This window comes from Hyla sarda, chromosome 4 (genome assembly GCF_029499605.1).
Source record: "Hyla sarda isolate aHylSar1 chromosome 4, aHylSar1.hap1, whole genome shotgun sequence".
NCBI lineage: Eukaryota > Metazoa > Chordata > Amphibia > Anura > Hylidae > Hyla > Hyla sarda.
The window spans coordinates 330,867,898-330,883,042 of NC_079192.1; the positions used below are offsets into that span (position 1 = coordinate 330,867,898).

The 15,145-nt window shown below is 41.9% G+C and overlaps 1 protein-coding gene across 15 annotated transcripts in view; it reads left to right on the plus strand.

The window, feature by feature from the left end:
- The window catches only part of LOC130369622 (uncharacterized), a 214,064-nt gene that overhangs the window by 87,498 nt on the left and 111,421 nt on the right, over window positions 1–15,145 (plus strand). For 14 of the 15 annotated variants that reach the window (XM_056575062.1, XM_056575066.1, XM_056575068.1 and 11 more), the window contains 2 exons: window positions 1,946–2,062; window positions 14,662–14,796. In XM_056575062.1, coding sequence (XP_056431037.1) covers window positions 1,946–2,062; window positions 14,662–14,796 — 252 coding nt within the window. The remainder of the gene's footprint in view (window positions 1–1,945; window positions 2,063–14,661; window positions 14,797–15,145) is intronic. The other variant, XM_056575069.1, reaches the window with a different exon arrangement.

Here is a 15,145-nt window from a genome sequence, read left to right on the forward strand (position 1 = left end):
TGTTTTCCCCTCGACTGGGGGACTGTTTCGCTGAGCGCTTATACTGCCGACATGGAGTCATTGCCCTCTTTCCCCCTACATAGGTGGGGTGCCTGGCTGGGCCCTTGTTTTTGCTAAGAGCATTTAGAAGAGCTCTGTATCGGCAATGCATGTGTGCTTACTGCCCACTATTGCAGTCTGGCTCTCCCCGTTTCCTTGGTTCTCTCCTGCTACTCATGCAGCTTTGGCACTCTCCTCTGTTGGAGTTTATGCAATCATGAAGGGCTAAGCCTCAGCAAGTCTAGCCACTGTCTGTTGTTTGGACCCTACCATTGCTCTCCTTCCTTGGCACAATCTCCCTGGAGGGGTGTGTTCATCCTTCGCTTTGACAGTGTCCGTTGCTCTACACTGATGCAACAGTCTTCTGGAGTAACCTTCATGTACCCAGATCCTCAGTCCCAACTAGGTTCCCTTTGTTTCCCTCTCTGTTCCCGTCCTGACGGAATGTTGCTTCGGACCACTGGGGTTCAAGGCTAGTTTTCTGTGCCCATTCCCTCTTTGCTGGCTTGTGCGAGTAGTGGGGAGTCTCCTTGTATTGGGCAACCTCCTAGGCAGCTAATGTGGCTTATTATCTAGGTATGCCCTTCTGGTTCTTAGGGCCTTAGTGATGGTTGCGGTCTCTGGCATGGTAGCACTCCGGCCCAAACTTCTCCGCAATCCCATTCGTGGGGCGGTCTTACTGTACTGCACCTTTTTCTTGTCTAGACATAGATGTATGTCTACCAGATCGCTTTGCGGTGGCTGGGTTTGCTCACCCTACGGGTGTAAGTCTTCTTGGAGACTCTAGAACCTCCGTTCCAATGTCAGCCGCATTGGTATTCCGGGATTCTCCTTCTCATGGCGTTCTATTCTTCTTTTGGACGTTGGTTACCTTCCATCTCCTCCTTCGGGGTCCATGTATTCCTGGGACGGAGGGCGTTACTGTCTGCCAGATTACACCAGTCGGGCCAATACGCCATCTACGTTGATGTGTTTTCCTCGTCACGTTTTTTACCCCTGTTCTGGCACTGTGTCAGACTCTGTCAGCTTCTGCCCAGGTGCTCGCAGCGTTCCCCTGGGACTTTGGTTTTGGAGCCTGCAGCTTTTTAATTTCGATCATCGATCTTATGCATCTTGCCTTTCTAGAGCCGGTTTCCATCTCACTTCCTTTTTTTTTTTCCAGAGGTTCTGGTCTCCACCTTGACTGGGCTTCCCTTCTGCCTACTGTCCGGTTCTGTGTTTCTGGAAGTCTGTATTCTATCTCTTTCCAGGATGGTTACGGTCGTCGGGCTTCCTGGCAGCCCTTCTTGTCTCTCTATGTGGACCATAAGTTTGAGTCTTTACAACAGACGGTCCCTTTCTTGGCGTCCTAGTCCATCTCCATGGAAGGTGGGACCTTCTTGATACTCAGTTTCTGGGTCTCTGTTGCCTCTTGGCCCAGGGTCTCGTTAGTTTCTGGACTGTCTCCCCTTCTCTGGTTGTTATTCCCACCCTAGGGGACTGCTTTTGTACTTCCCAATAGTATCTGTGTCCCCCAATGAAGAGCGGCGACCGAGAAAAGGAGATTTTTTTTGTACTCGCCGTAAAATCTTTCTCATAGCCTTCATTGGGGGACACCGCACCCACCCATTTCTTCATTTTTGGTCCGGATCCTCTTTTCCGGTTCTTGTTTTTTTTTTTTCTCCGGGATTCTTTTCTAGGGTCCTTCGGACATATTTCTTTGTTGGCTTCTCCTACTGCTTTGTGACACAACTTATTACCTCACTTCCAGTGGGCGTGTATATCCTGCCAGGGAGGAGCCGACTGTTTTTTCCTAGTTTCAGTGCCTCCTAGTGGCAAGAGCATATACTCAATAGTACCTGTGTCCCCCAATGAAGGCTACAAGAAAGATTTTACGGTGAGTACAAAAAAAATCTCCTTTTTACAGATGACAATGCATCCTCAAGTTCTTCTTTCGATCATGAATCGTATGATGACTTTGACTTCACTGCACTTGACAGTGGAAATGAATGCAGTTACTCACCTCCTCAACAAGTCTGTGAAGGTAATTCTAAGTTTAACCTCTTATGATGCAGGGCGTACCTGTATGCCCTGCTCCCACGATACCAGATCACGGTGATGCATGGTATTAACCCTTTAGAAGTGGCGATCTAAAGTAAAAAAAAAAGAAATAAACATTCCTGGCAGCTCAGTTGGTCTGTTTTGGACAACCGTGGTGTTCCGATCAGCTGTTAGGACACGAGGAGGATCCCTACCTGCCTCCTCGTTGTCCGATCGCCGATTCACTTCTCCGTGCCTGAGATCCAGGCAGGAGCAGTGGAGCGCCGATAACACTGATCAATGCAATGATATGGCATAGCATTGATCAGTGTCTGCAATCAGACTATTGCATGTTATAGTCCCCTATGGGGGCTATAACAGTGCAAAAAAAAAAGTGTAAGGGCTCGTTCACACGGCCGCCTGCCCCCGTCAAAAAATCCCCATTCTGCAATCAGCCTACTACTTTTGCAATGATCTCAATGGGATTTTTTTTTACAGTCCTTTATCAACTGTTTGCATCCGTTTTGTTTGTAATCCATTATTTTTGACAGCCAAAAGACTTTGAATGCAGAATTTTTTGGGCCGTCAAAAATAAAGGATAAAAAACTGGTCTTTTAAATTTACCATTGAAGTCTATGGCAAACGGATGAACCTTTACTGTCATCAGTTTGCCCCCGATTTATACTATCCGTTATTACTTCTGAGCATGCTCAGAAGAGGGGAAATCAGCAGACTCCTGCAGTGTTGTGGGACTACTACTACTCCCATCATGGAACATACTTGTTTCTATGATGGGAGAAGTAGTTCCACTTACCTGCAGGAGTCTGGGGGTGGCTGGGGAGACTACATTAGTGCTTGTAATACTACCCCCATCATGGAACAGAGTCTGTTCCATGTTGGGGGAAGTAGTACAGGGGCTGAAGGATTGATCAAACTGGGTCTCACTTCTGAGACCCAATGCGATCAGAAGTTATTAACCAGGGGAACAGGCAGCATGCTCCGCAAACCTGCGATGTGGATAGTGCGTATTTTACTTTCATTTTCAAATAGACCACAAGGAGCCTTGAATGGCCAGCACCGAGGGGTCATTCAGGACTCCCGGCGGGGTATTTGAAAATGAAAGTAAATTACACTATGTGAAACACTAAAGCATGGAGGTACTCTATCTACCACACAAAAATCTGACCGAGAATTTAGCCAAGGAGTGATACCCTCTCAGCACTCCAGAAAATAGTATAAATAGACAATCAGTGGTTTGGCTTCTTCTCCAGGCCTAGATATGCTATGAGTGTGTTGGGCTGTATTGGGTGGGTGTATGTATTTATAAGTATGTCAATGTGTATGTATATAAATGTGTGAATGAGTGAGAAGAGAATGAATGAGAGTGACAATATAGTTAATCTGCTTGTGGTTTAGAGGATGGTGGTTGAAAATGTATTGTGGGTTGGTTAGAATGTGACTATGTAGAGGTGTGAAACTATGTAGGTGAAAGATGTGGTGTGACTCTGTATCAAATAAATCTATGTCCAAGATATGAAAAATAATTTTATTGAGCTACAGTATAAAATTACATAAAATGGGAGTGCAGGATCCTTGCACTCACAAAGGCAATTACACTAATCAGATACAGTAAGTTGCCTAAGTTAGAATTAATAAAACATATGCGGCAAGTGTGATATATGTCCAGATAATAATTAGTACCACTGGAGTGTGGTAAGAGCGCCTGCAGTGCACTTGCAGGCGCTGGAGGCCCCCTATTTGGAGCCCACTGTTCATGCAAAGAGCAACTCAGTTCAATAGACAAGTATAGTCAATAGGTTTAGCTGAATCCACCGGCCCTCTGGGTCACAACAGATCGGCGGCTGTATGATAAGGTGAATATAGGCAGCACGGCAGCTGTCAATGACAAATCACAGCACGGCGGCTGTCATGAGATGAAGTCCGTCCGGTACACAGTACCGTTTACCCTTAGATGGAGGATGTGGCGGTCCTCAGTGTTGGAGTCGGGTACAGCGGTGCAGGGTCAGGTTCCAGCGGTCCTGGAGCCGGGCAGTAGTGGAGTCGGAGGATATGGCAGTCCTCAAAGATGGTGTCGGGCACAACGATGCAGAGTCCGGTTGCAGCGCTGCTGGAGTCAGAGGATATGACAGTCCTCGGTGGTAATGTCGAGCCCAGCGGCGCAGGGTCCGGTTGCAAGGGAGCACGTCCGGAGTCCAGATGTAGGTCTTAAGTGGGAACGCCCACTCCTAGGTCTGGTGCCTATGTGGAGGAGCGGTGCGTGTGGTGGAAATACAGCTGTGATGCCGGTCTGGGTCCCGGTTCAGTAGGGTGAGTTGCAGGGTGCTTCGCTGATGGTGCTAATATTATCTGTGTATGGATCAGACGCGTTTCGGTCCGCCTAGGACCTTCCTCAGTGATCATGAAGTATGCAATGAGTGTAGGTGCTTATATGTGAGCAAATTTGGCGGGAAAAGGTAGTTTGAGCCAAAACCCGGTTAGGACCATTTGGACATAGACAGGTATGTGAATGGAAGATCAGGAATGGAGTTGTCTGGATGGGTATGATTAGTAAATGAATGGTGATCAGAGTCATAATTTACTATATGAATCAGTGTGTATGAGTATATATAAGTGTGGGGTGAGTCCATGTGGATATATAGGGGGAATGAGGTGTTGTATTTGGAGGAGACTGTAGGTGTACGGATGAGTATAAATGAATGGATATTATATCATGGTGAATAATCTAGTCTGGTCGTATGGTCACCATGTGTTATAAGGATAGGAATCATTAAAGATAGGAATACTAAAATAATATGGAGTAAGATAAAAAATAGTAAATAATAAATAAAAATAATAATAAAAATAAATATAAATAATAAAAATAAAATAAAAATAGAAATAGAAAAATAAAAAAATAAAAAACTTTATTTAAGTACTAGCTACCATGCTGACGGATAAGGCAAAAATAATCTACACTAAGGCACCAATCCTGGGTCTGAAGATCGCACCAACCATGAAGCAGCCTATTTTGAACAAGAAACGAGATGTCTCAGACATGGTTGACATTACAAGGTTTTTTCAGATGTGGAAAATGTACCAACTGCAAACAAACCACCTTCCAGAAGAGGAAAGAAACAGTGACCTCAACAGTTAATGCCTATCAGCATAAAATAGACGAGCTGTTAACCTGCGACAGCACCTCCGTTATCTACATCATCACATGTCCTTGCAAAAAGCAGTACATAGGATGGACCAAAAGAAGTCTAAAGACAAGAATAAAAGAGCATATCTATAACATCAAAACAGGATTTATGAACCACTCATTATCTTCTCATTTTAAAGAACGCCATAACCAAGATCCATCAGGTATAACCTTTTCAGCAATCCAATCAGTCAAAAAAGATTGGAGAGGCGGGAACCATATCACAAAGATGTCACGCATAGAAAGTAGAAACATTTACGAGTTCCAATCAATAGCACCATATGGCTTAAACTCAGAGATGGAGATCTTTGGCTTCCTTTGAGTATTATTTTCCCCATCATGTAGATTTTATCACATCTTTGCATCAAAATCTTTTATCATAATTTTTTATCATACAATTTTACCATAATTTTTATAACATTTCTATAATTTTTATTATTATTATTATTTTGATTAATATTGATATTATTTTTAATATTAATATTTTATTTTTATATTTCATTTATTTGTATTGATTTTTATTATTTTTAATTTATTTATTATTATATTTTTATTTATTTTTTAATTTAATTTAATTAAATTTTTTAATTTTTAATTTTTTTTTTATATTTCTATTTTTATTTTATTTTTATTTATATTTATTTTTATTATTATTATTTTTATTTATTATTTACTATTTTTATCTTCATATTATTTTAGTATTCCTATCTTTAATGATTCCTATCCTTATAACACATGGTGACCATACGACCAGACTAGATTATTCACCATGATATAATATCCATTCATTTATACTCATCCGTACACCTACACAGTCTCCTCCAAATACAACACCTCATTCCCCCTATATATCCACATAGACTCACCCCACACTTATATATACTCATACACACTGATTCATATAGTAAATTATGACTCTGATCACCATTCATTTACTAATCATACTCATCCAGACAACTCCATTCCTAATCTTCCATTCACACACCTGTCTATGTCCAAATGGTCCTAACCGGGTTTTGGCTCAAACTACCTTTTCCCGCCAAATTTGCTCACATATAAGCTCCTACACTCATTGCATACTTCATGATCACTGAGGAAGGTCCTAGGCGGACCGAAACGCGTCTGATCCATACACAGATAATATTAGCACCATCAGCGAAGAACCCTGCAACTCACCCTACTCACCCAGACCGGCATCACAGCTGTATTTCCACCACACGCACCGCTCCTCCACATAGGCACCAGACCTAGGAGCGGGCGTTCCCACTTAAGATCTACATCTGTACTCCGGACCGTGCTCCCTTGCACCCGGACCCTGCGCCGCTGGGCTCGACATTACCACCGAGGACTGTCATATCCTCTGACTCCAGCAGCGCTGCAACCGGACTCTGCATCGTTGCGCCCGACACCATCTTTGAGGACTGCCATATTCTCCGACTCCACTACTGCCCGGCTCCAGGACCGCTGGAACCTGACCCTGCACCGCTGTACCCGACTCCAACACTGAGGACCGCCACGTCCTCCATCTAAGGGTAAGCGGTACTGTGTACCGGCCGGACTTCATCTCATGACAGCCGCCGTGCTGTGATTTGTCATTGACAGCTGCCGTACTGCCTATATTCACCTTATCATACACCTGCCGATCTGTTGTGACCCAGAGGGCCGGTGGATTCAGCTAAACCTATTGACTATACTTGTCTATTGAACTGAGTTGCGCTTTGCATGAACAATGGGCTCCAAATAGGGGGCCTCCAGCTCCTGCAAGTGCACTGCAGGCGCTCTTACCACACTCCACTGGTACTAATTATTATCTGGACATATATCACACTTGCCGCATATGTTTTATTAATTCTAACTTAGGCAACTTACTGTATCTGATTAGTGTAATTGCCTTAGTGAGTGCAAGGATCCTGCACTCCCATTTTATGTAATTTTATACTGTAGCTCAATAAAATGTTTATTTTTCATATCTTGGACATAGACATTGATTTATTTGATAAAGAGTCACACCACATCTTTCACCTCCATAGTTTCACACCTCTACACAGTCACATTCTAACTAACCCACAATACATTTTCAACCACCATCCTCTAAACCACAAGCAGATTAACTATATTGTCCCTCTCATTCATTCTCTTCTCACTCATTCACACATTTATATACATACACATTGACATACTTATAAATACATACACCCACCCAATACAGCCCAACACACTCGTAGCATATCTAGGCCTGGAGAAGAAGCCAGACCACTGATTGTCTAAATTACACTATGTACATCCAGGGGAGCGGGGCATGCCGCTTGCTCCCTGTATAACTTCTCATGGCAATGGGTCTTTGAAGTCACACCCGGTGCGATCAATCCCTCATGTACTACTACTCCCATCATGAAAAGGAATCTGTTCCATGATGGGGAGTAGTAGTAGTTCCGTCTGCAGGAGTCTGTAGACTGCTGATACTAATGGATGAAAAACTGATGCAAACTAATGCCACTAAATAGCATCCCTTTGCATCCATCAGTTTGCATCCATTAGTAGAATAGTCCATTTAGGAGGCAATGACAGACAAAATCTAGACGGGGGACAACAGCTGTGTGAACCTAGCCTAAAAAAATATTTAATAAATGTGATTTATCCCCTTCCCTAATAAAAGTTTGAACCACCCCCCTTCCCATAAAAAAAAACGAAAATCTATGTAAACAAAAATAAATATAAACATATGTGGTATCGCCGTGTGTGTAAATGTCTGAGCTATAAAAATATATTGTTAATTAAACTGCACGGTCAATGGCGCACATGTAAAAAAATTCCAAAGTCCAAAATAGTGTATATTTGGTAACTTTTTATACCATAAAAATTTATAAAAAGCGAGCAGAAAGTCCAATCAAAACTAAAATGGTGCTGATAAAAACTTCAGATCACGGCACCAAAAATGAGCCCTCATACCGCCCCATGCGTGGAAAAATAAGTTATAGGGGTCAGAAAAGGACATTTTTAAACATATTTTCGTACATGTAGTTACAATTTTTACAGAAGTAAAACAAAATCAAACCTATATAAGTAGGGCATCATTTTTATCATATGGACCTACAGAATAAAGAGAAGGTGTCATTTTTACCGAAAAATTCACTGTGTAGAAACAGAAGCCCCCAAAAGTTACCAAATGGCTTTTTTTTTTTTTTTTTGTCCCACAAATATTTTTTTTTTGTTTCACTTTTGGGTAAAATGACTGATGTCATTACAAAGTAGAATTGGTGGCACAAAAACAAGCCATCATGTGGGTCTCTTGGTGCAAAATTGCAAAGGTTATAATTTTTATAAAGTAAGGAGGAAAAAACGAAAGTGCAAAAACGGAAAACCGCTCAGTCCTTTAGGGGTTAAACAAATATTCTAGTACGGAAAACTAAGCTATATCTGTGTTTTTTTTTTCTTATTGAAACCTTTTGTATAAAATGCTAAAAAGTTTGTACCATGTAGATATGCCTTTTTTATGGCATGTTATAGGAGAGCTGTTCACTGATAATAGAATGAAGAAGTGTATAACCAAAAAGTTTTGTTTTTCTTTTTATTGGTGACCTATTCTGATATGTGATCAATATCATATTGATAGTGGTCCTACTCCCAGCACCACGGTCAAACATCAGCATAAAACGTCCTGGAAAACCTCTTTAAAGCAAACCTGTCAGATCCCACAAAAAATGTTACTCAGTACCTAATCCTCACATGTAAATTTTTATGCCTCTATTACATATATATATATATATATATTATTTTTTTTTAATCCCTCTTTTCATTAGCTCACAGTGTTTGAAATCCTCTCGGGAAGGGGGCGTGTCCCTCCCTTGTGGTGGTGAGGGGTGGTTGGTGTGTCTGTCCATGCAGCCTTGTTATTTATTGTCCATGACTCATGGACAAGCTCATGCTGCTGCAGGACTTTAGTGTCCCAGTAGGTATAGGAACCCCTAGTGGTGGGATTTTCAGGAGCCGTTTTCTTTATTAAATACTAGCTGAGTACCTGGCGTTGCCCGGTTTTTCCTTCCTAATCCTTGTTGGGAAGGAAAATAAACAAAGGAGGAAGCTTTTGACTTCATATCCCGTCCTCATATGTTGTTGTCATATCCCGACCTCCTATCCCGACCTCCCATCCCGTCCTCCCATCCCGTCCTCCCATCCCGTCCTCCCATCCCCGTCCTCCCATCCCCGTCCTCCTATCCTCGTCCTCCTATCCCGTCGTCCTATCCCGACCTGTAATATGTGTACCAGTTGTTGAAATACCTCCAGCTGTACGGAAGTTATGTGGGAACATACATTTCCCATTGATTTGCATGGGACTTTAAACAAAAGCACCAACCCTCACAACCCTCACCCTTAAATTAACTATCCTATATTTTAAAGGGTACCTCTCATCAAATAAACTTTTGATATACTTTAGATTAATGAATGTTGAATAATTTTCCAATAGCATGTTAATGAAAAATATGCTTCTTTCTATTGTATTTTTCCCGATCAGTCCTGTCAGCAAGCATTTCTGACTCATGCTGGAGTCCTAAACACTCAGAGCTGCCAGCCTGCTTTGTTCACAGCCAAACAGGCTGTGAACAAAGCAGGCTGGCAGCTCTGAGTGTTCTCCTTTGTGAACAAAGCAGACTGGCAGCTCGTAGTGTTTAGGACTCCAGCATGAGTCTGAAATGCTTGCTGCCAGGACTGGTAGGGAGACCCCTAGTGGTCATTTCTTCAAAGTGGAAAATTAAATAGAAAGAAGCATATTTTTTAATAACATGCAATTGTGAAGTTATTCTGCATACATTAATCTATAATATATCAAAAGTTTTTTTGGATGAGAGGCACCCTTTAAGTGGACATATAAGTAACATGTGACCAAGTATTATCGAAATATCTCCAGCCGTTTGGAAGTTATGCAGTAACATATATTTCCCATTGACTTGTATAGGACTTTAAACATAAACCCCGCCCCTGGCAAATGGGGGTGAGTAAGGGTTAAATCACCTATCCTATGTTTGTTGTTGACATATAAGTAACATGTGTGCCAAGTTTCATGTTAATATCTTTAGCCGTTTGGACATGATGCTGGAACATACACACATACATACATACATACATACATACTTACACACATGCACGTTGAGTTTTATATATATATATATAGATAGATAGATTTTAAAAATTTGAAACAACCATATTACACAAGGTCTTTCATTTTTATCAGTAACAACATATAAAATGTTTTTGGATCTGACAGTGCCCGTTTAAATGTGTACTCACCAAGAAAACATTTTTTTAATCAACTGATGACAGAAAGTTAAACAGAAATGTAAATTACTTCTATTTAAAAATCGTAATCCTTCCAGTACTTATCAGCTGCTGTATGCTCCACAGGAAGTTATTTTCTTTCTTTTTTTTTCTTTCTGTCTGACCACAGTGCAAACCTATCCTGCTCTTGACAGTTCCAGACATGGACAGAGGTGTCAGCAGAAAGCCCTGTGGCCAGACAGAAAGGAAATTTAAAAATAAAAGAACTTCCTGTGGAGCATACAGCAGCTAAGTATTGGAAGGATTAAGATTTTTAAATATAAGTAATTTACAAATCTGTTTAACTTTCTGGCATCAGTTGACTTAAAAAAAATGTTTTTCTGGTGTAGTAAACCTTTAAGTATCACTAAGTGTTGGTCCTGTGGTTACCAGCTGAATGACTTGTTTAAAAAAAAAAAAAAAAAAAAAAAAAAAAAAAAAGTGGTTGACCTCTTTAACCCAAGGACCCAAGGACCAAGCCCATTTTGACCTTAAAGGGGTACTCCGGTGAAAACCTTTTTTCTTTTAAATCAACTGGTGGCAGAAAGTTAATCATATTTGTAAATTACTTCTATTAAAAAATCTTAATCCTTGCAGTACTTATTAGCTGCTGAATGCTACAGAGGAAATTCCTTTCTTTTTGGAACACTGATGACATCACGAGCACAGTGCTCTCTGCTGATATCTCTGTCCATTTTAGCAACCGTGCATCGCAAATGCATCGCAGATGTATGCTAAGGGCAGCATGGTGGCTCAGTGGTTAGCACTGCTGCCTTGCAGTGCTGGGGACTTGGGTTAAAATCCCACTAAGGACAACAATAAATAAAGCGTTATTATTATTATAATAATGTCAGCAGAGAGAACTGTGGTCGTGATGTCATCAGAGAGCATTCCAAAAAGAAAATAATTTCCTCTGTAGTATTCAGCAGCAAATAAGTACAGGAAGGATTAAGATTTTTTAATAGAAGTAATTTACAAATATGTTTAACTTTCTGCCACCAGTTGATTTAAAAGAAAAAAAGGTTTTCACCGGAGTACACCTTTAAGGACCAGGCCAATTTTATTTTTGTGTTTGTGCTTGTTTTTTGCGTGACCAATTGTACTTTGTAATGAAACCTCTCATTTTACAAAAAAATATATGGCAATCCCAAAGAATAATTTTTTTTTTAGAGAGGAGATTTAAATGAAAACCTCAATTTTGCACATTTTGGAGGGTTTCGTTTTCACACTTTACGTTAAAAATGACGTGTTCTTTATTCCGTGGTTCAACATGATTAAAATGATACCCATGGCTAGATACGTTTATATTTTTGTACCGCGTAAATGGTAACTCTTATTAAAACTCATTCTTGCTATTGCACTCCTTATGGTAAATAAAAGAAAATTCTAATATACTTAAAAAAAAAATGAAGTTTTCTATGTTTTATTTGTGCTTATAAAAGCTCACGAGCACATTTTCCCCATCTCAAACACAGGAAGTGCAGCCTGGAGTGCTGAGGGGGGGGTGTCCAACCAACAGCATATGGCAGTTAAGTGTGAGAGGAGCTATGCTTGGATGAGGCTTCACTTCCTGTGTTTGGGCTTCAGTCCAAAGTCTGTGTATGAGATGGGGGAAAATGTGCTCTTGAGCTTTTTTTAACCCGTTGGGGATGGAGAGCGTATGGATACGCCCACGCGTCCCGGTACTTAAGGACAGAGGGTGTACCTGTACGCCCTCCGCATTTCCGATCACTGCCGCTCGCCAAGCGGTGATCGGACCTGGATGACTGCTGAAATCATTCAGCAGGCATCCCGTGACAAAGGCCAGGGGGGTCCTGAGACTCCCCCATGCCGGCGATCGCAGCAAATTGCCGGTGAATTCACACCGGCGATTTGCGGCTATTCCGGGTCATACGGTGACCCGGAAAATAAGGGGGATCCCCCCTGAAGGGATAGGAGTGAGGTGGCAGGGGTGCCACCCATCCTATCCCTGCCATTGGTCGTCTAGAAGCGACAACCAATAGCATGTCGGGGTGGGGTTAACTTTCTAGCTGTTGCAAAAGTACAACTCTCAGCAAGCACGGTCTGTCAGTGCATGCTGGGAGTTGTAGTTTTGAAACAGCTGGAGGTTTGCCCCCCCCCCCCATGTGAATGAAAAGGGTACACCGCAGCTCAGGAGTGAGAGCGCACTATGTACATTTGAGGCCTAAATTGGTGATTTGCACAGGGGTGGCTGATTTTACAGCGGTTCTCAAATAAACACAAAAAAATTTGAATGTACAGGGTACATTCACACGAGTGGGTTTACAGAGGCTTTCCTGCTTCAAGTTTGAGCTGCGCCAAATTTTCCACCACAGCGCAAAAACTCCTAGTAGGAAACTCACCGTAAACCGCCGCCAGTGCGAATGTACCCTAAAAACATTACACTACACTAACACATAATAAAGGGTAAAACACTACATATACACCCCCTTACACTGCCCCCCCCTCAAATACGCATGGCGCTTTCTCACTTCAGAGCTCTGTCGTATTTCAAGGAAACAGTTTAGGGCCACATATGGGGTATTTCCATACTCGGGAGAAATTGCGCTACAAATTTTTGGGGGCTTTTTCTCCTTTTACCCTTTATGAAAAGGAAAAGTTGAAGTCTAAAAAAATTTACATAAACATGCTGGTGTTGCCCCATACTTTTTATTTTCACAAGAGGTAAAAGGAAAAAAAGACCCCCTAAATTTGTAACGCAATTTCTCCGGAGTACCGAAATACTCCATATGTGGGCGTAAAATGCTCTGCGGGCGCACAACAAGGCTCAGGAGTGAGAGCGCACCATGTACATTTGAGGCCTAAATTGGTGATTTGCACAGGGGTGGCTGATTTTACAATGGTTCTGACATAAACGCAAAAAAATTAATACCCACATGTGACCCCATTTTGTAAACTACACCCCTCATGGAATGTAACAAGGGGTATAGTGAGCCTGAACACCCCACAGGTGTTTGAAGAATTTTCATTAAAGTTGGATGGGAAAATGAAGAAAAACATATACTAAAATGCTGGTGTTACCCTAAATTTTTCATGTTCACAAGGGAAAATAGGAAAAAAGCCCCCCAAAATGTGCAACCCTATTTCTTCTGAGTAAGAACATACCCTATATGTGGATGTAAAGTGCTCTGCGAGTGCACTACAATGCTCAGGAGAGAAGGAGCACCATTGGGCTTTTGGAGAGAAAATTTTTCCAGAATTGAAGGCCACGTGTATTTACAAAGCCCCCATAGTGCCATAACAATGGCACTCCCCCCACATGTGACCCAATTTTGAAAACTACACCCCTCATGGAATGTAATAAGGGGTACAGTGAACATTTACGCCCCACAGGTGTCTGACAGATTTTTGGAACAGTGGTCCATGAAAAATGTAATTTTTCGTTTGTACAGCCCACTGTTCCAAAGATCTGTTAAACGCCAGTGGGGTTTAAATGCTCTGGTCTGCTCGATCTCAGACCAGAAGACCCAAGGAGCCATTACAGATGATCGTATCCCCGCTGCAGCGATGCGGGCGATTCGATCATCTATTTTAATATGCGAATTGCCACAGATGCTGTGATCTGTATTGATCACGGCATCTGAGGGGTTAATGCGGACATCCGTGCGATCGCGGATGTCGGCTATTACCGGCGGGTCCCCGGCTGCTGATAGCAGCCGGGACCTGCCGTGTATGAAGCGAACACCGCTCCGATGCTCGCGGTCATACACAGGACGTAAATGTACAGGTGTAGATGTAAAGGTATGTCCTGGTGTGCCGGTAATTAGCGCACCAGGACGTACCTTTACGTCCATGGTCGTTAAGGGGTTAAACAACATAAAGGGAAGAAGAAACTTGCTATTCGCTTCCTGGACAGCAAGCCTTGCTAGTTACAAGGAGATGTAGTTTGGAATAATTAGGCAAATAGGCCAAAGACTTATTAAGGCTTCAGATTATTTTAGATCTTTGGCTATATGTTAGCAGCTTATATAATCAGTTTTCTGCTTTTGCATATTTTATACTGCTAAGTTTTTGCAACATTATTTTATTTCCTTCATTTAGCTCATTGCTGTCTTTTATATTTTTAGACGATTCACAGATTAAGTCTGGGAAAACTGTATATGGCCAAGAAATACGAGGCAATAGGAATTCTACTCTTATGGAGATCAGAAGGGCACAAGCAATTGATGATGTGCCTGGACCACAGAATATTTCTAATATTAGTAAGTAATCAAGTAGTCCTTTAAAATGGTTTTCCCATGAATCTAAATGGCGGCCACCCGGTCATCTCGAGCCTGCAGCATAGTCCCACAAGCTAGCTTTGCATAAATTCCAGTTATGTAACCAGTTTACCTACCCCTGCTATGCTATTTGCGTAACTTTCGTCTATGTCAATGGAAGTTAACCCAATTGTGTTACACAGCTGACTGTTTTCTGTGCCCGACCATTTCCACCAGCTGCAAACAGGCTGGAGATGGCTGATCGGGTATGATTTCGATTCATAGGAATAGGTTAACTTTTGATGTGGCAAAAATGATGACTAGTCAGTCTTTGTGCTAAGGCCTCTCTGAT